Consider the following 24183-nt stretch of genomic DNA (forward strand, 5'->3'; position numbering starts at 1 on the left):
TAAATCCAATACATTGCAATCCATAAACAATACTCATCCCTAGCTCTTATCTGGCACTTTTCATCAGTAGCTCTCAAAGTGCTTTACAAAAGAGGGCGTTCTCATTATCTCCATTGTACAGATGGGAAAACTGAGGCAGCGTATTTAGTTCCATCAAAAGGAATATAGGATTGTGAAGGATCTCCTTGGTCACTGACTGAAGTCTCTTAGTACTACACCCATATGCTTATTGCTGTTTAGTCATGTAAAATGCAAGCAAAGAGACGCAAATTGGGATTTTCAAACCAACTAAGGGATTTGGGTGCCAGATTCCCATTAAAAATCTGGCCGGGTGTTAGTCTCTTTTGAAAATAATCGCATGAATTCTCCATTAAGGTCCTGTACAACGCTCTGGCAGTGTAGACTCAGCTTAAAATGGTGTGAATATAGTTTACGCCCACCTAAATGAGATTCAGACCCAATGTGTATAAAACTTAAAGATGGAGGAACATTTATCTGTTGCTTGCTTGTTTGTTTTTAACTTCAGAGCGCAATAGAATCCTTATTTGGTGCCTCGATGACTGGAGTTGTGTACTCTCTGTTCGCTGGACAACCCCTCACTATCTTAGGAAGCACTGGACCGGTGCTGGTGTTTGAAAAGATTTTGTTCAAGTTCTGCAAGTAAGGCCGTGTGCTCTTTAGAATGTACAGAATTGATGCATGTGGCCAGGTGGCAGATTAAAAGAATAGCAGGGAAAATGTGTATTTAAAAAAAAAAACGCAAATGTAAGATGCAGTTTTATTTCCTCCTTGGAAATAAAACATTGCTGCTTTCACGAGTGATGGTGTAAGACTGGAATAGTGTGAATAGATTTAATAAAAATTGGAACAGTGAACAATACACGGACTTTCATGAGCCATGAATGTGTTGCTCATATGCTTAAAGTTACGCACATTCTCAAGTTCCTAGCCCCCCATCCCCAAATGCTTGTCTCTTCCACTTATGTCCTGTCTTTTAGGTCTGGATCCTGGAAACACTTATGCACATGCTTAACTTTAAGCATATATCTAATAGAGCTGATGGAAAAAGTGGTCCCCCCCCCATAGAGAATATTGATTTTTGAGTAGAAATTTGAATACTGAAAAACTTTGTCCACAAAGTGAAATATTTCATTTTTGGCTGACATATTTTGCTTTCCAAGCATTTAGTTTTTCTGCAGAAAGCAGACACTTTCATTAAAAAAATAATTAATTGGAAATCCGAATGTATAATCCTTAAATTCAATGGGACTAGTTACTATGGCTGGTAGGAATTTTTCCATCCAAAAAAAAAAAATTTTCTAGAGAAACTATCAATAGAAATTGTTGTTTTTTTGGATGGAAAATTTCCTACCAGCCATAGTAGCTAGTCCCATCGAATTTAAGGATTATACATTCTTAATGTTATGCATGTGTGTGTTTGAAGACGGTGAGCTCTTCAGGGCAAGGACTGAAATTTTAATATAGAAGTGTACAGTGCCTGGCTTAATTGGGCCACTGCTAGGTTGATTAATAATAATAATAATAATAGATTTGAGCTCTTCTCTGCCTGGTCTACACCCTTGATTGGTGGTAGTTTGCCTGGAGAGCAGTGATGCACTTAATTGGTCTTCATAAGTGTCTTAATGCATGAATAAAATACTTCCCAATTTCCTGTGCCGTTCACTGAAAACTGTGCACGTGTTTGCTTATTCTGACCTTTGGCGCTTGTCCCTGGCTCCTTTTTGCAGAGACTACTCACTCTCCTACCTTTCCCTGAGAACCAGCATTGGACTGTGGACTGCTTTCCTGTGCATCGTCCTTGTGGCAACAGACTCCAGCTCCCTAGTATGCTACATCACTCGCTTTACTGAAGAAGCATTTGCTTCTCTGATCTGTATCATTTTCATCTACGAAGCGCTAGAGAAACTGATTAAGCTAGGGGTGACCTACCCCATCCACATGCACAGCCAACTCGACCACCTTACCTTCTACTAGTGAGTTCGTCTTGGTTTTTTTTTTCTTTTCTTTTCTAAAGCTACTCTCAAACAGGACAGTAAGATGCTGATTCAGCAAAGTATGCGCCTAAGCCCATCCCTGTTTAGCAAAGCACTTAAGCACATGTTTAATTCCCTTTGACCTCAGCAGGACTGCAGCACCTTGCTGAATAAGAATGGGTTTAAACACGTGCTTAGAGGAAGATGATCTAGCGCAGTGTTTCTCAGCCTTTTTGATAACAGGGACCAGCTTGTTGCCTTCCTAAGTTCTGTCAGGGAAATCTCGAGGACCGGCACTGGTCCATGGATAAGAACCATAACAATGGCCATACTGGGTCAGACCAAAGGTCCATCTAGCCCAGTATCAGCGGCCAATGCCAGGTGCCCCAGAGGGAACGAACAGAACAGGTAATCATCAAGTGATCCATTCCCTGTCGCCCATTCCCAGTTTCTGGCAAACAGAGGCTAGGGACACCATCCCTGCCCATCCTGGCTAATAGCTATTGATGGACCTATCCTCCATGAATTTATCTAGTTCTTTTTTGAACCCTGTTATAGTCTAGGCCTTCACAACATCCTCTGGCAAGGAGTTCCACAGGTTGACTCTGCGTTGTGTGAAAAAATGCTTCCTTTTGTTTGTTTTAAACCTGCTGCCTATTAATTTCATTTGGTGACCCCTAGTTCTTGTGTTATGATAAGGAGTAAATAGCACTTCCTTATTTACTTTCTCCACACCAGTTATGATTTTATAGACCTCTATCATATCCCCCCTTAGTCGTCTCTTTTCCAAGCTGAAAAGTCCCAGTCTTATTAATCTCTCCTCATATGGAAGCTGTTCCATACCCCTAATCATTTTTTTTGCCCCTTTCTGAACATTTTCCAATTCCAATATATCTTTTTTGAGATGCGGCGACCACATCTGCACGCAGTATTCAAGATGTGGGCATACCACGGATTTATATAGAGGCAATATGATATTTTTTGTCTTATTATTTATCCCTTTCTTAATGATTCCCAACATTCTGTTCGCTTTTTTGACTGCTGCTGCACATTGAGTGGATGATTTCAGAGAACTATCCACAATGACTCCAAGATCTCTTTCTTGAGTGGTAACAGCTAATTTAGACCCCATCATTTTATATGTATAGTTGGGATTATGTTTTCCAATGTGCATTACTTTGCATTTATCAGCACTGAATTTCATCTGCTATTTTGTTGCCCAGTCACCCAGTTTTGAGAGATCCTTTTGTAGTTCTTCGCAGTCTGCCTGGGACTTAACTATCTTGAGTACTTTTATATCATCTGCAAATTTTGCCACCTCACTGTTTACCCCTTTCTCCAGATCATTTATGAATATGTTAAATAGGACTGGGCCCAGTACAGACCCTGGGGAACACCACTGTTTACCTCTCTCTATTCTGAAAACTGACCATTTATTCCTACCCTTTGTTTCCTATCTTTTAACCAATTACCAGTCCATGAGAGGACCTTCCCTTTTATCCCATGACTGCTTACTTTGCTTAAGACCCTTTGGTGAGGGACCTTGTTAAAGGCTTTCTGAAAATCTAAATGCACTATATCCACTGGATCCCCCTTGTCCACATGCTTATTGACCCACTCAAAGAATTCTAGTAGATTGGCGAGGCATGATTTCCCTTTGAAAAACCATGTTGACTATTCCCCAACAAATTATGTTCATCTATGTGTCTGACAATTTTGTTCTTTACTATAGTTTCAACCAGTTTGCCCGGTACTGCAGTCAGGCTTATTGACCTGTAATTGCCAGGGTCACCTCTGGAGCCCTTTTTAAAAATTTGCGTCACATTAGCTATCCTCCAGTCATTTGGTACAGAAGCTGATTTAAATGATAGGTTACAAACGACAGTTAGTAGTTCTGCAATTTCACATTTGAGTTCCTTCAGAACTCCTGGGTGAATCCCATCTGGTCCTGGTGACTTATTATTGTTTAGTAAAAATTAGGATCTAGTGGATAGAACAATGGGCTGGGGTTCATGAGACCCAACTTCAGTTGCCAGCTACTCCTGAATAGCTCCCTGTGTGGACATTCTTATTCCAGAATCCACTTCGGAAGTGGATTAAGAAAAATCCAGAACAAGTGTCCACACATGGTGTTATTCAGGAATAGCTATTCTGCTTTGAAGACACATCCTGCCTTTTTCTGGAATAGCTGTCGACAAGCCCTCTGCATCAGGCTTTCTGTGTGGCCCTGGGCAAATCACTTAATGTGCCTGTAAGAATTCTTTTCTGTCCGCAGGGGAGTTGGGAGGATCAAATCCACCATGATTGTAGGATGCTCAGATATGATGGTGAAGGCCATAGACGTGTCAGGAGTTGAATTTAAGCACACGCTTAAGTGCTTTGCTGAATCGGGTCTTAATGCAGGGACTTCTTGAACTCCAGCTAACATAATGTGTGACTGTTCAGTGGTAAGGCGCAGAGATGTGCCACAAAGATTTGGGAACTTTTGAACAGGGAATCCACCAGTACCTAGAAACCACTGGCATTTTGCTATGTACTTTGAGAGCATTTTAATGATCTAGTGGTTCGGGCACTGGGCAGGGAGTCAGGACACCTGCATTCAGGAGCCCTTGAACAAGTCCCTGCCCCGCTCTCTGCCTCAGTTTCCCCATCTGCACAGTGTGGATAACAGTACATATTTCGCTTTAGAGGTGCTGGGTGTGCCTCTGTAACTCGGGCTGAGCTCAGTTTTGCTCTTAAACCTTTTTGTTTTTGTGCTTAATCCTGAAGAATACAGCATATCCTCCCCCAAATGAAAAGCTAAGTATAATTATTGCACAACGAGGTTCTGTTATCGCTGAGGAGTTCCCCTCTTTTGGTACTTTAACCCTAATATGTTTTCTTTGCTCTTAGCTGTAAGTGTGCCGCTCCTGACAATCCCAGCAATCAAACCCTACAGTTCTGGAGCGACAAGAAGATTGTCCCTTCTGCGATGGAGTGGGCGAACCTCACTGTCAGTGTAAGTGCATGGGCCCCTGTGCTCTTAGCTGTGGTATATTACAGATCTTGGGTGACCAGATGTCCAGATTTTATAGGGGCAATCCTGATATTTGGGGCTTTGCCTTCTATAGGTGCCTATTACCCCTCACCCTCTGTCTGGATTTTTCACACTTGCAGTGTGGTCACCCTATATAGATCAAAATGGAGCGGAAGGGCATCATGGTCCAAATAACCATCATGTCACACTCCTGCTAATGTTAGCTCTGCCTTTTCATGCTGCTAATTGTTACCTAAGGCCCCTAAGTTATCCCAGGCCTCCAACTGTCCTAGAACTACTGTAATAGAAATAATGCAGTTCAGATTCTTGAGAGTCTAAAATTAGGGCTGGCTGGAAAACAGGAATTCTGTTTTGCAAAAAATGTCAAAGTTTCAGCATTTGTTTTCACCGCAATGTGCAATGAAACGGAAACCTTTCACCGTTTCCTGTGAATACGAGAGAGAGAGAGAGAGAGAGAGAGAGAGTCTAAGGCCTGCCCCGAATAGCTTGGTGATTAGAGCACTCACCTGGCCTATGGGGAGCCCTGTTCTATCTGATATGGAGGAGAGACTTGAACCTGGGTCTCCAGGGGAGGGTCATAACAGCTGGAATATATTGTCAGAATCTCTCCTGTTGGGGCTGCTGCACTTTGTATAAATAAATATGCATCCGAAGAAGTGGGCTGTAGTCCACGAAAGCTTATGCTCTAATAAATTTGTTAGTCTCTAAGGTGCCACAAGTACTCCTGTTCTTCTTTTTGTATAAATAAAACATTCCACCAGCAAATAATGAGGCAGAGGGAGACTGACTCTAGCCTGGTAGTTAGGATGCTTACCTAGCATGTGGGAGGCACAAGTTCAAGTCCTTGCTCTGTCTATCACTCAGCTGAGTGCCCTAGTCTATTGGCTATTCAGAGGTCACTCCCCAGACATCCCATCCAGGTTCTGTGAAAATGTTGCCAAAACTCACCTCTTCCTACCAAAAATTACAGTTTTGACGAGTTGGCATTTTCTGATGGAAAAACACTTTGTCAAAAATTTCCTTACCAGCTCTAGTTTAAATGCTTGGGACCAGCATTCTCTTGGCCCAGGGAGGTGCAAAGACCTAAGTAGTAAATGCAGCCTGCCTATGCCCCTGGTTTAGGAAAGCATCTCTGTTCAGGAAAGCAATCCTGTGCTCGTCTCTAAGTCCACACTTATGTCTCGTTGAAGTCAATGGGACATAAGCGCATGCTTAAAGTTAAGAATGTGTACAACTGTTTTCCTGATTTGGGGCCTAATTTCTCCAAGCCCAGGACTCTGATTCAGTAATGTGCTTAAGCATGTGCCTAACTTTAAGCATGTGAGTTGGGGAACTGCTTAAAGCTAGGTGTGTGCTTAAGTCCTTTAAAGGAATCGGGGACCCTGTGTGGAACATAAAGAGGTCTTTTCCCAAAATCTCCCGATCACTTCCTGTGGGTTTTTCCATGAGAACTTACCTCTCTTTCCACCATTATCATTGAGTTAACCCTCCTTTCCATCCCTCTCTCGCCTTCCCTGAACTCTTCCTTTTTCTGTGCGGTCTCTCGAGATGAAAGCAGCACTCACGGCGGATGTGCTGTTGATTTACAGTTCAGCGTTACGTTGGGTTTTGTTCTCTATTCGTAAGAATGGCCATGCTGGGTGAGAGCAATGGACCCTCTAGCCCTGTATCCCGGCTTCCGACAGTGGCCAATGCCAGGTGCCCCAGAGGGAATGACCAGAACAGGCAATCATCAAGTGAGTCATATTTATTGTCCAGTCCCAGATTCTGGCAGTCAAAGGCTAGGGATTGCATCCCTGACTATCTTGGCTAATAGCCATTGATGGACCTATCCTTCATGAATTTATCTAATTATCTAATTCTGTTTTTAGCCCCGTTATACTTTTGGCCTTCACAACATCCCCTGGCAGCGAGTTGCACAGGTTGACTGTGCATTGTGTAAAGCAATACTTCCTTTTGTTTGTTTTAAACCTGCCGCCTATTCCCTCCTTAATGCACCCTAACTCACCTGTGAGGTCCACACCCCTCCTTACAGGGCAGCATGGCCTAGTGGCCAGAGTCCATAGGATCAACCCTTGTCGCAGGGCAGCACGGCCTAATGGCCAAAGTCCACGTAAGCGCCCCTGGTTGCAGGGCAGCACGGCCTAGTGGCCAGAGTCCACGTAAGCGCCCCTGGTTGCAGGGCCGTAGGACCTTACTACCGGCTCAGCGAGGGGGTCCTACCGAAACACGCTGAGGCTTACCGGGGTCAAGGTACCAGTCCGTCACCTCCCCCGGGTCGCTCCCTACCGGCTGGGGAGTTGGGGTCTCCCACGGATCCCAGGGTTCTCCGTGAGTCTCCGGATCCGTCGCCTCCTCTGGTTCCTCCCACCGTAGGGGTTCGTGCCGGCCTGTAGAAGCCTCTGTTCCTGGCAGCTTCAAGAGCATCGGCTGGTCCTCTGCAGGAGCTTCCCAGTTAGATCCTTCCCCTGCGGCCACCAGCCCCAACTGAGCTGAGTTCCCTCCTTTTATACTCAGTGAGCATCTGGAGCATGCCCAGTACAAACAGGGCGGGACTTCCTCTGTCAGAGCTACTGGTCTGACGTCGCTGGGGCCAGTGCGGGGCGGGGCTGCCCCGTCACATCACCCCATGCTTCGACGGTCACTGTGCAGCGAGCAGGCATCTCCATTGGTAGCTGCCAGTTTAAATGCATTTTACTAGGAATGTCTAAGCCCGCACCTCTGAGGATTTGACTCTGTGAGCCAGGTCAGAGCTGGGAGAGGAGGCGGGAGGAGCCCTGGCTGAGCAAGTGAATCTGAAGAGCATGACTGCCCTGGGCAGGCACAATGTATCAGGAGGGATAGTGCCCGTACAGCCAACCCCAAATGGTGAGCAATCGTGAGCCCAGCCCCCTGAAATCATGAGTTAGGCTTAAAAACCATGAGCAAAAAAATCACAAGACTTGCAATAATATATATGGAGATATACCTCTCTCATAGAGCTGGAAGGTCATCCAGTCCAGCCCCTGCCTTCACTAGCAGGACCACATACTGATTTTTGCCCCAGATCCCTAAGTGGTCTCCTCAAGGATTGAACTCACAACCCTGGGTTTAGCAGGCCAATGGTCGAACCACTGCAACACACTCAGGAGCAGCAGGGAGTGCACCTGTTCTGTAGCTATACAGCCTGCACTTTCTCTAACGTTGGCTTGGTAGCCTGCTGCTGCTAGCAGGGGATGATTCCTAGCTAGTTTCCTGTGGGACCTGGAGCAATGTTGTGTCTTTTTGCCTACTCCCAATTTCCTTGAAGCAGTAGTTGACAGATTGCAGCTGCTTTGTGCGTGAGCGCTCCCTGCCCTTTCAGCACTCTAGCGCACCCTATAGGGCGACCACAATATAGCCCATTTTCTGCTAGCCAATTGTGATGTAAAGCATTAGTGCATTTTTTTGTAGGGGGTAGTTTTTAAATAAAGCCGGTGTCGTTTCCACTCTGTTAAGATCACGTGCACGTTGGCAGGGCTGTAATGCTCTCAGCTGTTTTTCCATTACATTTCCATTACTGTTTTTCCATTAGTAAACAGCTTGTCTTACAATGTTTGCACAAATTATGTCATTAGTGCAACGATTCAGGTAAGTGTCGTGCTAGATGAGTTCTTGGTTACCCAAGGTTAATAAGTGACAAAGCATAAGCATGCCAATGATTAGGAAGAGATTGTCAAAAGAGATGAACACTACAGCTGGTCGGAAAATTTTTGTCCAAACAGTTTTCTATCTGAAAATTCCACTTTGATGCAACTTAAATTTTCTGCGAAATTATATTTGCAGTAAAATTTCACTTAAAAAAAAAAAAGAACAAAACATTTAGAACACATTGAAATGTCCCATTTTGATATGTTTGGAACAAAAGGGTTTTTGTTTGTTTGTTTGTTTCAAATTTATTTTTCATTTTGAAACATAATTTATTTTGTATAAAAAATAAAAATACATTTTAAAAAGTGCTCAAAATCGAAACAAAACATTTCAAATTTATTGAACGTTTCGAATGACCCCCCCCCAAAATAATTTTTTTTAAGAATCTCCTTTTGCTAAAAATTTTTGGCTTCTTGTCATGATTTGGAACAATTTTTTTTTGTCAACATTCAAAAATGTTTCACAGGACAGAAAATCAGCAGATTGGGTGCTGAGCTGTTTTGAAAATCTGGCCCTATGTGCAGAGCCGGTGCTACCATTAAGACGAACTTGGCGGTTGCCTGGGGCGCCAAGATTTGGGGGTGCCAAAAAGCGGTGCCCCCAATTTTTTTTTTACAGCGTTCCTCCCTGAGCGCGCGGTTGCCGCTCCACTTCTCCCACCTCCCAGGCTTGCAGCGCCAATCAGCTGTTTGGTGCCGCAAGCCTGGGAGGAGAATTAGAGCGGGGGCGGTGTGCTCGGGGAGGAGGCGGAGCAGAGGTGAGCTGGAGTGGGGAGCTGCTGCACGGCTCCCCGGGGGGGGGGCGCCTAGGGCGGAGGGGGGGGGCAGGGAAATGCCGCAGGGCTGAGGGGGGCGGGTGCAAGGTGAAAGTTTCGCCTAGGGCACAAACCTTCCTTGCACCGGCCCTGCCTACGTGTCATGACAAGAACCGTAGTGTAATGAACACTTTTGAAAACATGACCCCAAGCGACGACTCTCATCTGTTAACTGATTGCAGTTTAAGTAACTAATAGTTTACTCCTGTCAAGTTCAGAGTCAGAGGATCAGAGGTCTTACTAGATGATCTAAATGTCTCTTCAGGGCTTCAAATCTATGAATGAAAAAAGTTAGCAACCAACACTTGTAACAAGAGGGTGTTAATATCCATGAATCATCACAGCCCGTCTGATCATTCCTACACGTTGCTACCTAATGCATATTAAAGCCATACGCTGTCAGCCAAAGGCGCATCGTAGTCAGTGGGAGTTTGGCCTATGTAAGAATAGCAGGATTTAGCTCTGAATGCTGTCTTCAGACTATGCAGATACTAAGGCCGTTAAAGAGCCTCTTTTTTGAGATGTCACGTCACATTTGTGGTATATCACGGGCATTGTGTGTGTTTATGGTGGTGTCTTGATTACCTGTTTCTCCAGGAATGTCGGAAAATGCATGGAGAATTTACTGGACCCGCTTGTGGGCACCATGGCCCCTACACGCCAGATGTCCTCTTCTGGTCTTGCATTCTCTTCTTCACCACCTTCATCATGTCCGGCGCACTGAAGATGTTTAAAACCAGCCACTATTTCCCAACAAAAGTAGGTAGAAGATGGTGGCTAACTGCCAACCCTCTCTTTCCTGAAAGACCAGTATTTCATGGTAGCTTTTATTAGTGTATATTGCTATAAATTCCAAGGCTGAGAGGAAATTAGGACTGGTCATAAATTTTGCCATGGTCCTTCATGAGAACTATAGTTCATTGCTTTCATGTCCCCATCCTCCACTATGGTCTGGGTTTCCCAGGTAGGCTACATCACCCATGATGCACCATGGCCAAGGACTCCCATGATACACCGCCTTCCCTTACAAGAGGGAAGATCAGAGTGCATCCTGGGAGATGTAGTTTGAGGTGGGAGCCCAGACTATAGAGGAGAATGAGAGATTGAGGCACCTGAACTACATCTCCCATGAAGCATCATGGCACCATATCAAAATTCAAATATTTTGGATTTTGCCTGAAATATTTTGTCTGACCACCAACATTTTCCCTGGGGGAGGGGTGGGGGAAACATTTTTCAAACAGCTGTAGTGGAAATTTCATCAAATTCCCCATGTATTGAAGCAGATGTCATGGCATGATTCCGGCATATCAGGCTATATATGTGATATATTTAGAATGATCCTAGTCTAGTGAAATCTAGCCAGTGCCCACAATGTGGAATACTGCCAGTGCCCACAAACCCCATTGCATGCACTCCCAGGCACCTGAACAATTTGGACTAACACCAATATTGCTAAATTGAGAATGCAGTGATATGGATAAAGTAATAGAACTATTGGAATTGACTATAGGTATTGATCTGTTCCTAAAGGGAAGAATCCAGGGATTTAAAAACAATTCTGAATGATAGAATCTTGTATTAAAAAGTATGTTTGAATCTGGCTGTTTGCTAAAAATTAACATTACGTTTAACAATAAAAAGGGAAAGAATTTCAATGGGAAGATCATTTGCCTTTGACTGGACTGTCCATTGTTTTGTTTTGACAGTTTACTAATGCCTAAGGCTACATTTTAGTCATGGGTATTTTTAGTAAAAGTAATGAACAGGTCATGGGCAGTAAAAAAAAATTCACAGCCCATGACCTGTCCATGACTTGTACTGTATACCCCTGACTAAATCTTAATGGGGGGTCGGCCCGGGGGTGCCACTGGTGCTCGGGGGAGAGCAGCCCAGGACCCCCACTGGAGCTGAGCTGGGGGTTGGCAGGGCTGGCAGGCTTCCCTAGGGTGACCAGACCTCCCGATAAAATCGGGACTGTCCCGATATTTAGGCGTTTGTCCCGTGTCCCTGTCCCAATATTTTGCAGCACTCCGCTTTTTTTTTTCTCCGCTGGCGACCCCCCCCCCATAGTATCCCGATATTTTCTTCCTCTCATCTGGTCACCCTAGGCTTCCCACCCGGCTCCTCGCGGCTCCCCGGAAGTGGTGACATGTCCTTCCCTCAGTTCCTAGCTCCGCGCACTGCCCCTAGCGCTGGCTCCGCGGCTCCCATTGGCCAGGAACCACAGCCAATGGGAGCTGTGGCGGCAGTGCCTGTGGGCAGAGGCAGCACGTGGAGGTAGGAGCTGAGGGAGGGACATGTCGCTGCTTCTGGAGAGCCCCCCAAGGTAAGTGCCACCCAGAGCCCTCACCCCGTCCTGTGCCCCAACCCTTAGCCCCCTCCCCCACATGCACCCAAACTCCTGCTGCTGCTGGGGGGGGGGGGCGTGTGGTCCGAGACTACCTTTGACTAGGGGGTTGGACTAGATGACCTCCTGAGGTCCCTTCCAACCCTGATATTCTATGACTCTATGATTCTACTCCAGCAGAAGCCACGGAGGTCCCAGAAAGTCACGGAATCGGATTTCCATGACCTCCGTGACAAACTCGCAGCCTTACTAATGCCAAATGCTTCTTTAATTTCTCATACCAGGTACGAGCCATGATAAGTGACTTTGCCGTTTTCTTAACTATCGTCACTATGGTGACTTTTGATTTCTTAATTGGAGTCCCATCACCAAAGCTACAGGTTCCCGGTGTCTTCAAGGTAAGCAAATGATGTAACAGATTTGGGTTCACTGAACAATCCACATTTGTAATGACATTGTATGTGGTGAAAGGCAGCATGCTTTAGTGGATGGAGGATGGCAGACTAGAAGTCAGGACTCCTGGGTTCTATTCCCATTTCTGGATGGGGAGTATGGATTAGTGATTAAAGCAGCGAGAGACAGGACTCCTGGATCCAATTCCTAGCTGTGGGATCTCGTGCTTGGAACAGTGAAGAGTGGGACTCAGGAGATGTGAGCTCTGTCCTGATTTTGTCACTGTATCCCTGGGTGACCTTGGAAAGCCTCTTCAACTCTCAGGGTGGAATTTTCAAAAGCCCCCGAGTGGCTTGGGGGTTGTTCTGTTTTTAGAAGTGACTTAGGCACTTAGGCCTAGATCCTTAAAGATACTTAAGCACTTAACTCCCATTGAAATCAATGAGAGTAAGGCATACCCCTTCAAGGATCTTAGGAGCCTAAATCAATGGGATATTTTACTTTGGGAAAAAATGGGACATAGGCTCCTAAATCCTTTGGATGCTTTAGAAAATGTTCTCTTTAATAATATGTTCCCCATCTGTAAAATGAGGACAGTAGCACTGCCCTAACTTGCAGGGGTGTTGTGAGGATAAATACATTCAAGACTGAGGCCTTCAGGTACTGTGGAGATGGGAGCCGGATAAGAACATAGATAGAAAGATGGCTGAGAATGGATGGTACAATTGCTTCAATTAATGGCTTTTATTATGCTGTGTGTGTGTGTGTTTTGCCGTAGCCGACAAGAGATGACCGTGGGTGGATTATTAGCCCGATAGGCCCCAATCCCTGGTGGACGGTGTTAGCAGCTCTCATCCCAGCTCTCCTCTGCACCATCTTGATATTCATGGACCAGCAAATCACTGCTGTTATCATAAACAGAAAGGAGCATAAACTCAAGGTAACAGTGTTTTAGGAGTGGAGGAAGAGACCTGATCCTCCATTACTCTGAACCTTGCGTCATTTACTCCCCATGCAAAGTGAGCGTGACATGCTTCCACATCGGAGCTTTGCACTCACTTTGCAAGGCCCTGACTTAAGCACATGCTTAACTTTAAGCAATTGCTTAATTGCTTTCCTGAATTAGGCCCTAAATGACTACACATGGAGCAGAGCAACAGAGAATTCGGCCAATAATCTTACTAACAAATAAATTAGCCGAAAACCAAAATATCGAGGAGAGGTTTGTATTACCATCAGTGACTGGGGAATTAATTAGTTTGACACACCACAAAGCAACTCATACTATAGCTTTCTCTTAGTTGATTAAAAATAAAACCGGTTGAAATTTTTCTGATGAAGAATAGCTTTCTGATTAAATGGAAATTTCTACAAAAAACATCTGGTTTTGTTGATAATTTCCAGGTTTTCATATTAAAAAGGCCTAATTTTTGTTATTGGTTTTCAGTTTCCAAAAGCTAAAGAGATTTTTTTGGACAGTTTTTCAAGAACAATGTCAACAAACTTGAGTGTTTTTCATTTTTATCAAAGAATTAAAATGTTTTCCCACCAAACTCTACTTAAAAGTTAATTTCTACACGACTGGACAATTATAGACTTGAAGGATGTTAGTTTTCCAAGGCGCTTTATTAAAGCATAAAATCTTCCTGCTGGAACTTTTCTGGATAAAAATGATGAATTCTCTGGTTTCAGAGTAGCAGCTGTGTTAGTCTGTATCCGCAAAAAGAACAGGAGTACTTGTGGCACCTTAGAGATTAACAAATTTATTAGAGCATAAGCTTTCGTGGACTACAGCCCACTTCTTCGGATGCATGTAGAGTGGAACATATATTGAGGAGATATATATGCATCCAAAGAAGTGGGCTGTAGTCCATGAAAGCTTATGCTCTAATAAATTTGTTAGTCTCTAAGGCCTTGGCTACACTTACCCGCTAGTTCGACGGCTGGAAATCGAACTTCTGGGTTCGACTTATCGCGTCTAGTCTGGACGCGATAAGTCGAACCCGGAAGTGCTCGCCGTCGACTGCGGTACTCCAGCTCGCCGAGAGGAGTACCACGGAGTTGACGGGGGAGCCTGCCTGCCGAGTGTGGACCAAGGTAAGTTCGAACTAATTCGAACTAAGGTACTTCGAACTTCAGCTACGTTATTCACGTAGCTGAAGTTGCGTACCTTAGTTCGAATTAGGGGGGTAGTGTAGACCAAGCCTAAGGTGCCACAAGTACTCCTGTTCTTTTTTGATGAATTCTCTGTTTCTGAAAGAATTCTTATGAGCACAAATAACTCAGCGCTTCTTTATTTCTTGTATTAATATTGGTGTTTTTCAGATCGTTACATGGCATTTAATTACAAAACAGAACTTGTGCATCGTACATCAAGGTTTAGTTTGTGTTTCTGAAATCTGTGCTCCAGCTCAACTTCAAGATATGGAATAACTGAGTGAAATTCTGTGGATGGCCTGTGTTGTGCAGATTAGACTAGCTAATCATAACAGTCACTTCCGGCCTTAATATCTATGGGTGAAATCCTGGCTCTATTGAAGTCGATGGCAAAACTGCCATTAACGTGAACCAGGATTTCAACCCATGAATCTGTTTTCAAAGAACATCCCTTTGGGGGAAGCTTGTGTCCTGTCTCACTGGATTCTGTTTTCTTGCAGAAAGGATGTGGCTACCACCTGGACCTTCTGATGGTAGCAATAATGCTTGGGGTGTGCTCCGTGATGGGGCTGCCCTGGTTTGTCGCTGCGACTGTTCTATCCATCACCCATGTGAACAGTCTTAAGCTAGAGTCTGGCTGCTCAGCTCCGGGAGAACAACCGAAATTTCTCGGGATACGAGAGCAAAGAGTCACTGGCCTCATGATCTTTGTGCTTATGGGCTGTTCCGTCTTCATGACTGCTGTGTTAAAGGTAACAGAACACAAAGTACCCAAAGTTCATTGGGACAATAAATATATGGAGAAATATTGTGATTGAACTGTGGAACTCACTGCCACATGATGTTGCTGGGGCCAAGAACTTAATAAGATTCAAAGCAGGATTGGACATTTATATGGATAACAATAATATCCATAGTTATAACACATAATTCAAGGGGTAAAAAGAGATAAAGAATCCTGTGCTGCAGGGTTTAAGCCAATCTCTAACTATTAATTATTAAGATGAGACTTCAGGGGAGGGCAGATTATCCCACATTTGCCTATTGCTGGGTCCTTGCACTTCCTCTGGTGCATCTGGTACCGATTAGATGGACCTCAGGTCTGATTCAGTCTGGCAACTCCCAGGTTCCTATTTCCAGGGATAATGTGATAAGAAATATTACAAGGAGCATTACCATAAGAGGTGGCAGCTCACCCTACTCACTTCCTCAGAACTGGCTTCCATCTTAGAGTATGTCTTCACTGAAGAAAAAAAAAAAAAAGGGTATGTTTTCAGGTTAGGTAACCCTGGTTAAAACAGCATTGAAGACATGTCTACTCAGCTGTTCATTCACGTTAGCAGCTTGTGTTCAACCTCAGTCTCCGCATAGACTTTATCTCGAGCTACTAACCTGAGTTAAAAGCTGAGTTGCTGCTATTTTAACCTGAGCGAGCTAACCCGAGTTAAGAACACATCGCTTTATGCAGTGAAGACATGCCCTTAAAGTGGGCTAATGGACAAAGTGTCAGACCCATACAGCCAGGTTGTCCAAATGGGCCTTCTGTTTGTGCGTGTATATTTCTATGCCTGTGTTTTTCATGCCTGCGCCACATGTGAATGTGAATTTAATTGTCTGGGGATTGGTCCTGCTTTGAGCAGGGGCTTGGACTGGATGACCTCCTGAGGTCCCTTCCAAGCCTGCTGTTCTATGATTCATGTGCCTGGCTGTGGGTTTTGCACACAGGAGCCCTCTCATTTGCACATGTCGATGACGGGGATGTGCGTGCAAGCCATAAGACCCGGAGTGCCGAGGAGGGGATCGCCGGCCTGGATGGATTCCCCTCTGTGGAACTGATTTAAAACTGAATGAAGACATGAAGCCAGAGTCTGGACTCGGGTCATGTCTAGACCATCATCCTGGAGCACAGGAGCATGTGCCACAAACTCCTTTTTTCTTCCAGCCAGGGCCAGGCTCATCCCTTTTTTAATGTTTAAAACTGGATGAAATCAAGCATATTCAGACCAGTACCACATCCAGTTGCTGGTCTTCCAGTTACAATTGACTGTGGTTCCCAGCATGCACTGCTTTTATAAAGGCTAACCCTTCCATAGTGGCCGCACAGACTTTCTTACAAGTTTTCACCCCAAAACGTCATCTGTGGGCTAAGATGAAGCAGGCTAGTCACAGTGAACTATGGGGATGGCTTTTCTTTAATGTCACGGAGTGCAGCAGCGTTGAGATAAGTACTTCTGAACATTGGCCAAAGAACCTACTTTCCTCTAACCTCGTTCTCGGAAACGACCGAATCGTTTTTGATGTAACTTTCCCCAAAAAGTCATTCTGAAACAGAGCTGAAGCATGGAAAATGTCAGCCTTAATGATGGGCGAGCCTTAGATAAATGGCTGTTATTGACTGTTGACGGGATTATCTTTAATACTTACATTCTCTTTGCAGTTTATCCCGATGCCGGTGCTTTATGGTGTGTTCCTTTACATGGGCGTTTCTTCACTCAGAGGAATTCAGGTATGTAATTTTGTAACGCAAGGCTGTGTGCCAGATAGTGTGGCAATGGATGGCGCACTGAATTAGGACTCCCAAAACCTAGGTTCTATTCCTGGCGCTGGCCTTCTGGATGATGTTAGGCAAGCCATTGCCCACCCCGTGCCTCAGTTTCCCCATGTGTAAAGTGTTCTGAGATCTGCTGATGGAAAGTGCTGTATAAGAGTTATATGGTGGTGTTATTACTCCTTGAGCTAAAGGACCTTGTCCATTAGCTTACAGGCAGTAGTAGAATCACAAACCACTACACGTGATCTAGCCACTGGGGGGGGACAAAGTCTCACGCTGGTTTGCATATGGTAATTTTCAACATCCTACTAGATTGTTATTTTAAAGGAGACTCTTTTATTTCCCTTCCTGTTAATAACTTAAACTACTGAATGCAAATCTCGGCCAGCATTTGAAATTCTGAGTAATCAGAACCTCCTCTGTACATGGTCTTTTCAGTTCTTCGATCGCCTGAAGCTGTTTGGAATGCCGGCAAAACACCAGCCCGACTTTATCTACTTACGGCACGTCCCCTTGCGAAAAGTACATCTCTTCACCGTGATCCAGCTGATGTGCCTTGTTTCACTCTGGGCCATCAAAGTGTCTCCTGCTGCCATCGTCTTTCCCATGATGGTAAAACTCTTGTTCTTTACTAGCTGGATGGTTTGTATCGATAGACACCAGTCGTCTGCTTTAGGGTGTGATTGGCGGTTTTGTTCAAGAATTAGTAAGGGTCTTACTGAGTCTCATTTCCCCTACAGGCTCCAATGCCAAAGTAAATTGAGTGTCAATATAATTCCCTATTCAGGCGCTTTTGTGCGGTGCAAACGAGAAGAGATCCCTAAAGGCCTCGTCTATATCCCTTACTCACACGCAGGGGCGGCTCTATGTCTTTTGCCGCCCCAAGCACGGCAGTCAGGCATCCTTCAGCGGCATGCCTGCGGGAGGTCCGCTGGTAATGCGGATGCGGCGGCATGCCTGCGGGAGATACCCGCTGCCGAATTGCCGCCAAAGCCGCGGGACCGGCGGACCTCCTGCAGGCATGCCGCCAAAGGCTGCCCCTGCGGCTTGCCGCCCCAGGCATGCGCTTCGTGTGCTGGTGCCTGGAGTCACCCCTGCTCACACGAGCGGGCTCATTGAAGCCTGCCATTAGGAATGAGCTGGGGGGCAGCATTTTTGTTACGCTTGCTAGGTTAACTGGACAGGTATTGGGCCTGCTTCTGGGTCCATGTCCAAACTGGGAAAAAAGATGGATTTTTAACAGTGTGAACTAACCATGTCAAAATCCCCATGTAGACGAGGCAGTTGTAGTTAGCTGCTTGAGGACAACCCAGAGCAGGAGTCCAGGGTTGAACTCGACCAGCTAACGCCTGCTAAAATGATCGTTTGCCTTGTCTACACTAGGATTTCACCACTTTTTAAAAACACACTTTTCCCTAATGAAGACAAGGCCCCTGTGCATCACCTGAGCACTGTTGAGGGGCCTCGCTGTACATGAGGATCGGGCCCAATGTGTTTGCAGAATGTTGATTAATGCATACCTGTGATGTTTAGATGCTGCTGTAATTATTAGACGCGGGAGCACTGGCTGTTGGGAGTCTGAAAGGACAGGAAACAGGAAGGAGCGGGGAGGAGTTGAGGAGGCTGAGTGAGAGTTACAGAGGGTGCAGCCGCAGCTTGGTAAAGAGGTTTCCACTGTAAAAATGAAGTCCTGTTGAAGCTTGTTAGTACCTTGCCTGGTTGATACAATAATACCTGAAAACAAAAGATGTTCTGAATCTGAAAATGGAGTGAAACCATAATCAACTTGGTCCATTTCACCCGTTTATACCCGAATCGACTTCACTGGTATGAAAAGTGGCTCGGAGCCGTCTTTGAACTGATTAGCTGTTCATTTGTATCCATGTAGGTCTTGGCTCTGGTCTTTGTCCGGCAAGTCTTGGATTTCTGCTTCTCGAAGCGGGAGCTCAGCTGGCTTGATGACCTCATGCCAGAAAGCAAGAAGAAAAAACTGGATGATGCCAAAAATAAAGCCAAGGAAGAAGAGGTAATATCCATTGAGTGTCCCGGGCTAGACAGCGCCTATGAACTCATAACATTTCCTCTTGCCAGTATTACCCTTTGTTTATGGATTGAAACCTGGCTGGAGGACCACAAATAAAGAGCAATGTAATGTATTTGGAAGCAGGAGGGTTAGGGCTGGTCATTTTCAACGGAACCGTTTTCCTTTGGAAAATGCAGTTACATTGAAATTGAAATGTTTTGCAGGATATACAACACACTAGGTGGGCAGAACTATGTTATACTATGTACTATACCAGTTATATCCAGACCTCAGGGATTCAGGAATCAAATTAATGATCAACATTACCCAGAAGAGCCGCAGCAGTATGAATTCATATATATCAGCAAAATGACTGACCAAGTACAATTGGTTAATGACCTAGCAAAAGGATCCTGATTCATGGATAACTTAGATTGGATAATAGTTAAATCACGCCGTGTTTTCATATCATGTGCGGCAGGAGACACAATGAAGAGCCACTTGCGTCTCCTGAATCTCAGTCTGAGTATGACTGTACTAAACTATACGGGTTCTGTCGTATCTCAGTGCCTTCCAGTCGGGCATTAAGCGATGTGGCTAACATCTGGGCACATGTGTTACCTCAGTTTCCCTAGAGACCAACCCAGGGTTACATTGTTTTTATTAAATGCCGCTGTTGGATCAAACAGAAAAGGGATGGGGCTTATTCATGCACGCACACATTCATCACATTCATTCCCACATGCACCCACACACTCGGAGAGTTACCGGAGACAGCAGAGGAAGCCGAGAAGCCGAAGCATAGTAGATCTGGTGTGTCTGCCTGCGGTCACGGATCCGGGCCGGCGAGCAGGTGAAGAAGCAGCGGGCTTGCGTGCATACCTTCTTCCTTTTATGGAACTGGGCGGCTCCTGTCATGCACGCTGAGTTTCCCTTCTGTGTCCATCACCGAGAAGCATTTCCAGCCCTCCTTCCTTTCATTCATACCAAGTTCTTCTCTTTACAGCACCCCATGATTGTCTTCTCAGGGCAGATTACATCAGACACACTTGTCTCCTGTCTCCTGGCTCTATTTTCCTTGCAGTTCCTCTCCGCCCAGTCCCACATACACTCCTTTGTTCACACGCCCTTATCTCCCACACACACTCCCTTGTTCACACTCTCTCTGATTGCATGATGGAATATTGCAAAGCTTGGAGGTTTATACAAGTGGTAACTGAAAAGTTACAAAACTTGCAAAAGTTACAGAACTTAAAAGGTTATGCTAACAATAACTAAAGTTACAAACTTTGCAGAAGGTTACAGAACTTAATGATCATACTAGCAATGACTGAAAAGTTACAAATCTTACAATCGCAGTCTACTAGATTGAATGGAGGCGTTACATAACAACACGTAATTCATTCTCTCGTCCTGCGTGTTCCGTGGAGTGTTTTGTTTGGGTAGGGTTGTTTTTTTTTAAATATACGTGTTGCTATTTATTTATGTCAGAGAAGGCAAGGTAAAAAAAAAGCCACTTGCACTTGGGGCGGAAGATCCAACAGCTTTTGCTCTCACGGTTCTACTTCATCTGTACCCTGGCCAGCAGAAATAACCAAGTGAGACCGCCCTTAATTTCTTCCTCAACAGAGAGAGAACTTGTTTTGTTTTTTTTTTAAAACAGGAGTCTCAGAAAATGCTTGAAGCTGCTGAAGCAACTGTCATGCAGTTACCATTGGGGAAAACGAAATATTTGACTGTTCCAGGACGAAATAACAATTTCAGGTACAATTCACTAAGGAAATCCCCCAGCATGAATGTTTTGTTGCCACATTCTTTGCTCCACTAGTATCTTCATGGATGTGCTGTATTTCCATCAACCCAGGCTTTTCTCAGCATTAGTGATCTAGGCTGGCATTTTCACAGCAGGCTAAGGGAGTTGAATTTCAATGAGATTTGGGCACTTTGAACATCCAAGCCCTAGTCATTATAATCTAAACTAAAAAAAAAAAATAGGTTGACTTTCTTCTAATGCCACATATTTAAACGTCCTTCATATTCCAATAAATACAAAGGCTGTTACATAGCTTTGCGCTCCCCAGGCAGATGGAGCGTGTAAAGAGAAATCTCCAGACATCTGTGGTGGTGTTCCTAACATGAACTGATTCCACTCCCCTCCCTCATAACCGCTCATGAGAGCAGATGCGTTAATAAAATAGAGTTGGTTGGAAAACAGATTTTTCATCCTGTGAAAAATTTCAAGATTTCACATTTTCTTTCACCCCATATTGGGACGAAATGCCAAACTTGTGAAATGAAATTTTAAAAATAATAGCGTTGGATCAGTCAGAATGTTTTGTTTCAATTTTGACGCTTTTTATTTTTAAAAATGTTTTTTAAAATAAAGTCAATTTCAAAACAAAAAGTAATTTTGAAATGAAAATGGCAACTTTGTGTTTTGAAAATGTCAAAATGGGAACTTCCAACATTTCCAACCCTAAAAATCTATACGATTTTGCGAAAAAGTTCAGTTTCGCCGAAACGGCATTTTCCGACAGAAAACTGTGTTGCCGACTTTTTTCCGACCAGCTCTATTCACAAGGAGAATAAGGGTGTAAAAGGGGATTTTCATGAGTCTTAATAGCCAGACTTCCCATTGTTCCTTGTTGGCAACCCCCGTTAGGCAGAATCAAATGGCTGACATGTCCTGAAATGAAAGAGACATGAGGTTTCTCACCCCTTCCCAGGGCCGGTGCTTCCATTTAGGTGACCTAGGCGGTCGCCTAGGGCACTAGGATTTGGGGGGGGCGGCATTTTGCGGGGGTCCTTCCACGCTCCTGGTCGGCGGCAGCAATTCGGCGGCGGGGGGGTCCTTCCATGCTCCGCGTCTTTGGCGGCAATTCGGCGGTGGGTCCTTCAGTTGCTCTGGGACCCGCTGCCAAAGTGCCCCGAAGACCGGGAGCGCGGAAGGACCCCCCCCGCCGCAGAACTGCCGACGACGACCAGGAGCGTGGAAGGACCCCCGCCTAGGGCGCCAAAAACCCTGTCACCGCTCCTGCCCCTTCCTCATGGGAAAACCTATTGAAGACAAGACCTGGTGGTGGATGTGAAAACTAAGGTACCTTTACATTTTGTGAGGAAGTGCTGCTCGTGGTTAGGGCACTGAACTGGGATGTGGGAGCCCTGAATTCTACGCCTGGCTCTGCCAGTGGCCGGCTGGTTGACCTTGGGTCAACTGATTCCATTCCCCATCTGGGAAATGGGGTAATGGTGATTATCTCCTTTTGTCAAGTGCTGGGAGATCTGCAGAGGGAAAGCGTGATGTGTGAGCTAGGTAACATTATTGTGGCTCCTACCTACTACTCCCCTGGGCTCTGTCAGCCCAGGTGTTATGAACAGCACCAGCAGCATCAGCAGCCAAGACATGGTCCTCTGCTTTAAAGGATGTTGCCGTCACTTCACCACCTGCATGCTGGTCTGTTGCTTTTAATCTTACTGGAAACTCATTATATGGGATTAAAAACTCCAGACTCGGCTTCTTCCGAGTGTAACCGACATTCCTTCGTGCTAGTTTGAAGAGGCTGTTTCAAACACTGTCAAGACCAGCCCTCTCTGGTGCTCTCAGACTGGCACTGTCAGACAAACGCAGTCCGAAGAAGCAATCCATTTGCCCCTTTGTGTTGAGGACTCCCAAGTTAGCTAAATGGGCAACGAAACTGTGAGCAAACAGTGGGTGGGACCGCACGTTTTTGCACAGAAGCTTTCTCAGTGACACCAGCCCATTTAGAATGATGTGCAGAAGTGTTTTTATCACCACGAATGGTTTAGGAGCTTGCAACCCCCAGTGCACCCAGTAGATGCTCAGCACTTGTGTGGGTTGGTTCCTAAGGTCAATGATCAGGCAAGGCATTAAGCCCCAGGTTCACTTTACCCACATGGGCAGTCTCGTTGACTTCAGACTCTTCACCTGCTTAAAGATAAGCACGTGCTTAAGTGCTTTGCTGGACCGGAGCCAATCAACACCTATAATATTTGTTGCAGGGACGATCCTTCAGAGATAAACATCTCAGATGAAATGCCTAAGACGACTGTATGGAAAGCTCTCAGCATGAATACAGAAAATCTCTAAATCCCAGGAGAGGAGGTAAAACGATGGCGTGATCTGCGTTAACTGAGCCGCGGTGCTCCTCGGCACGTGTCCGTGTGCATGCCAGCTGGATGGGTGTGAGCGTGGGCGTGCGAGTGTGTCAGACACAGAGCTAGCTTGGGGGTTCTCTCTGAGACCTGATCTGTTCAGGCTCAGCTTCTGGAGACAGGAGCCAACTCTGAGCCTACGGGGAGGGGGGGGCGGCTCCGGCTCGCTCGGCCACTGTCCCAAGACGCTGAGCCTGGGTTGGGGGCAGCCTACGGCAGCCCGGTGCTATCCCAGGCAGCTGCTTCACTGCACCGGGCAGTGTCCCAGGAGAGGTTCTGGCTCCGCCCCTTCCCTTCCATCTCTGCCCCCCAGGCTGGCTGCTGGGGGCACTTCACCCTGGCGAGGGTCACTTGACCCTTTGTGCCCCTCCCACAAGTCGCCCCTGGCAGAAATCCACCCCCTGCCCCTGTGGTTTTCCTATGGGCAGGAATGATTCAGCATCCGACAGCAGATGTTACCTTCTCTTGCCAATGAGGCTGTCTCTCTATGCTTAGTTTTTCCATTTAGGGCCCTTGACTTTGGCGGCGGGGGAGGAGACGGTGAAGATGACTCAGGGATGAGCCAAGATGTACAGACACGGGGAGAAAATACTCTTAAAAACGGAGAAAGGGGGGGAAAAAACCCACCGCTCTCCTCTGGTACTTTTTTCATTCAAGTAACTGGATTCACATTAAAGCCATTCAGACATTTTCAATGATCTTTGGTGTGCTTCGGTGGGCGTTTATTCTCTTCAGACCAGCAAGCTGAGGTGGCCAATGCAATCGATGACAATTCAGTGTTATTAAGCCTCTCTCTGTGTGTGCGTGCGTGTGTTCTGTTCTCTTCGTGGTAGAGAGATTGCTACCGCACAGCCATTGAGCGGGATAGATTTTTCCATCTGATTTTCTTTTAAAAATATAAACTCTGAATGTACAAGATTCATTTTTCTGGTCTTTCTGGGCCACCGTCGGTTTACTGTTCTTCCCTAGCTGGCTCTTGGGTTGGTCGGGTTCTTAGTTAAGTTTCTGCAGTGATTTCGCGT

The 24183-nt window shown here is 45.5% G+C and overlaps 1 protein-coding gene across 5 annotated transcripts in view; it reads left to right on the forward strand.

The window, feature by feature from the left end:
• The window catches only part of SLC4A8 (solute carrier family 4 member 8), a 109492-nt gene extending 85415 nt beyond the window's left edge, over window positions 1-24077 (forward strand). For all 5 annotated transcript variants that reach the window (XM_065576239.1, XM_065576240.1, XM_065576238.1 and 2 more), the window contains 13 exons: window positions 527-660; window positions 1749-1994; window positions 4887-4992; window positions 10112-10273; window positions 12149-12262; window positions 13036-13197; window positions 14915-15166; window positions 16852-16920; window positions 17404-17577; window positions 18854-18991; window positions 20652-20752; window positions 23009-23111; window positions 23657-24077. In XM_065576239.1, coding sequence (XP_065432311.1) covers window positions 527-660; window positions 1749-1994; window positions 4887-4992; window positions 10112-10273; window positions 12149-12262; window positions 13036-13197; window positions 14915-15166; window positions 16852-16920; window positions 17404-17577; window positions 18854-18991; window positions 20652-20752; window positions 23009-23096 — 1746 coding nt within the window. In that variant the 3' untranslated portion in view covers window positions 23097-23111; window positions 23657-24077. The remainder of the gene's footprint in view (window positions 1-526; window positions 661-1748; window positions 1995-4886; window positions 4993-10111; window positions 10274-12148; window positions 12263-13035; window positions 13198-14914; window positions 15167-16851; window positions 16921-17403; window positions 17578-18853; window positions 18992-20651; window positions 20753-23008; window positions 23112-23656) is intronic.
• Window positions 24078-24183: the final 106 nt, after the last annotated feature.

The sequence above is a fragment of the Chrysemys picta genome, chromosome 22, assembly GCF_011386835.1.
Source record: "Chrysemys picta bellii isolate R12L10 chromosome 22, ASM1138683v2, whole genome shotgun sequence".
In the NCBI taxonomy this organism is placed as follows: domain Eukaryota; kingdom Metazoa; phylum Chordata; order Testudines; family Emydidae; genus Chrysemys; species Chrysemys picta.